The sequence below is a fragment of the Osmerus mordax genome, chromosome 7 (genome assembly GCF_038355195.1).
Source record: "Osmerus mordax isolate fOsmMor3 chromosome 7, fOsmMor3.pri, whole genome shotgun sequence".
Taxonomy (NCBI): Eukaryota; Metazoa; Chordata; class Actinopteri; order Osmeriformes; family Osmeridae; genus Osmerus; species Osmerus mordax.
The window spans coordinates 2,304,797-2,307,966 of NC_090056.1; the positions used below are offsets into that span (position 1 = coordinate 2,304,797).

The 3,170-nt window shown below is 46.2% G+C and overlaps 1 protein-coding gene across 1 annotated transcript; it reads right to left on the bottom strand.

The window, feature by feature from the left end:
• Positions 1–329: 329 nt before the first annotated feature.
• wnt10b (wingless-type MMTV integration site family, member 10b) lies at positions 330–3,170 on the bottom strand. Its single transcript, XM_067240405.1, has 4 exons — positions 3,100–3,170; positions 1,864–2,126; positions 1,121–1,566; positions 330–842 (listed from the first exon to the last, which is right to left on the bottom strand). The coding sequence occupies exons 1-4, from the start codon at positions 3,168–3,170 to the stop codon at positions 330–332; spliced, it is 1,293 nt and encodes a 430-aa protein (XP_067096506.1).

Below are 3,170 nucleotides of genomic sequence, written 5' to 3' on the forward strand. Positions count from 1 at the left end.
TAACAACAGCATCAAAGAGAAAATAGATCCCAGATGACAGAACCAAAAAGAAAAAATAAGAGGTCGGGGAGGGGGGGGGGGGGGTACACAGATTCTCTGGGAAACTTGGAACGGGTAGCTGGGGGGTTTATGTGCATTGTTGGGACGTCAGGATTCAAAAGTCCTGGAGGGACTAAAACAGGATACTGGCTGTCTTACTCTACTTGCACCTTACCTCCTCATGGATGCAGCAAGGTGCATGTGTCAAGTCAGATTGGTTGGGGGAAGGCAGTGATTTGAGCTCTAGAACCACCTAACACAGAATTCTGGGTGGGGGGTGGATGAGTGGTTTACTTGCACACATTGACCCACTCTGTGACTCGGCACTCCTCGCAGAGCACATAGCAGCACCAGTGGAAACGGCAGTGGCATCGCTCGCTGCGTGTCTGCTTCAGAATGTTGTGTCCCCTGCCGCAGCACAGCGAGCTGCAACTGTCCATGCTCTGGCTGGTTTTGTTACAGATACGCCCCTGCGTGCCCAATGAGTCCAGTGACGGCTCTCTTTCACAGAAGTCCGGTGATTTCTCAAAGTAGACCAGCTCCTGGGAGACACTCCTTCGCTGGCCGCCGCTGTTAAGCCCCCCCGCCCCACCGGCCCGGTTCTCATTGCTGTTCATGGCTCGGGGGTTGAAGACACCGTTGTTCTTGTTCTGGGAATTGATGAATATTGCGGACAGGAACTTTTCCCGGAGGAGGGATCCAACCAGGCGGAACTCAGGGGAGACATACCAGCAAGTCTTGAACTGGCAGCTGCCTGATGTACCATGGCACTTACACTTTCTCTTCATGTTGACAGCCACCAACTAGGAACCGGAGGACAGGGATCAGACAAATGAGAATCGTCTATATGTTTTTTACAAATGTTTCATGTTATCTTTGTCATTCTATTACAAGCTTATTATCCAACATTTGTGATGTTAGTCACATTTTGTCAAAACCTAACAAACTGTTATTAAGGGACTGTTAGTAATGGAAAACTTTTTTTAAAGTTTTAAAGAAGGTTTTAAACCTATTTTTATTGGGTTCTGATCTCACTGATCAGAAAAAGTCACAAGATTCAGCCTATTGGTTGACTGCTCACCTGTCTGCCAACTCGATTGTTATGTATCCTCATGCGGGCGTGAATGTCCCGTGGAGACCCCCTAGAGTCTAGCCAATCTCTAGAGAAGCGCTCGCCGAAGCGAGCATCGTGGCTACACCCGCCCCACTCCCAGGTCTCTTGCAGTGAGCTGAGTTCATCCGAGAGGGGTTTGAGGAGGGCAGAGGGGTGGCCGGAGTGTCGTCTGGTGGGCTGCTCCCCTTGACGACCACTGAATTTAGATGCCTGTGCCACTCCCATGCTGACTTCTCCCCTTTGAAGGGTCTGAATCTGAAGCTGTGTGAGTTTGATGCGGATCTTGTCGTCATCCAATCGACGCTTGGCCTCACAGCCGCAGCCACTCAGCTTGCCTAAGCTGCAGGCCGAGGCCACGGAATGAGCCACCCCTGCAGCCAGCAGGGACAGGGAGAAGGCGCTCTCACGAAAACCTGTGGAGACATGCCAGAAAGTAGTTGAACAGAAGTGATGGGCTCGTTAGCCACTGTGAAAAAATGACAAGGAAACTTTTATATAATATAATTCCTTGTAATTGTCTTATTTTATTCTGTGAAAGATCACAAAATAAAAAATCTATCATGTCTGACCTATAGTACATACATTACCATTATTATTTTATGCCATAATTCATGTTATGACATGGAGGGGTGGGAAAATATCCTGATGACCTCCGCAAAAGAATGTTCCCATCCTACCCATGCCCCCACCCTACCCAGAAAACCCCTCACCCCTATTGAGGATGGCGCTATGGTGGGGCAGCTTGCCCTGGCCCTCCAGCGAAGAGCAGTTCCAGCGCTGGTCTCTCAGCTGATGCTGACACTCATGAATGGCCACCTGGATACCCTGCAAGGCAGACGCCGTCACATCCGGGCTGCGCACACACAGGCGCATCTGGCGCTTACTCAGGCCAGCCAGTCGCAGGCACACAGAGTTAGGGGTCAGAACCGGGTCGCCTGCCACCTTCAGGCCCAGTATGTCATTGCACAGCACCCTGGGAGAAGGGGAGATGTTAGAGCAAGGGGCTGTGTCCTGGTACTGTTAAGAACACGCCCTTCCTGTTTCCCCTTATTTGAGGGTGTATTGATATGATATTACTAGCTTGGCAACTGTCCAAACATTTTTGGTCATAAAGGCTTTCTTTTATTCAGTCATGTTCATCAGAGATACCTAAAGGAGGGGAGAACAAAAGGAAGAAAGGGAAGGAAGATAGGAAGGAAAGAAGGAAGGAAGATTAGAACTAAACTAACAAAACCGAGTCCTGAGAGGGAACAGCAGTGAATGTAAACATTTACAAAATTGTGTTCAAATGTAAGAATCATTGATTAATTAGACTATGTAATTCTGACAGAAAAATATTTAAATAACACAAAAAATTGGTTGTTTTGGGTAGTTTTCCTGTTAACACACCAAAGAGTAATGTGTAATTAATATTACTGGAGACTGAGGTCTGTATCTGGAGAGTACCAGGATCCTAAATAATTCTTAACAAAAACATACCCAGTAGAGTGCATGGATGACTCCCAATTTCCAAAATTAAGTGAAAGTAGGAAGGTTGAAATAGTGTGCAGTGGAAATATTGATCTCTGCTGCTTTTGACAGCTGGTGAATTGAAGACAGAGTTTTACATGTCTTTAAACATGCACTCTGTTGCTGGCTTTCATTATTTGTCTAGTTACAGTGTATTTGATTGTTTGTGTTTATGCCTATGTCTGTGATCTTTGTATGATGCCCATTATAGATTCACAACAGGCAAGAACAGGATAAGAAGAACCAAAATAAGAATGTATTGGGTAAGGGGCCACAAACGATTGCATGCTATGTTAAAACAAGATTACAGAAATTTTGTAAATTTTCAACACTTTCTTTGAAATAGATTATTTGTAATTCATGTTCCCCAATTATGATATAATCAGTCGTCACCTATAGATTAATCCCGGCGCACCCCACTCATTAAATCAACTTACGTGATTGCAGGTGACATAAGTGCTGCCAAAATCAGGACTCGGTCCCAACGGAGTTTTTGCGAGATCTCCAT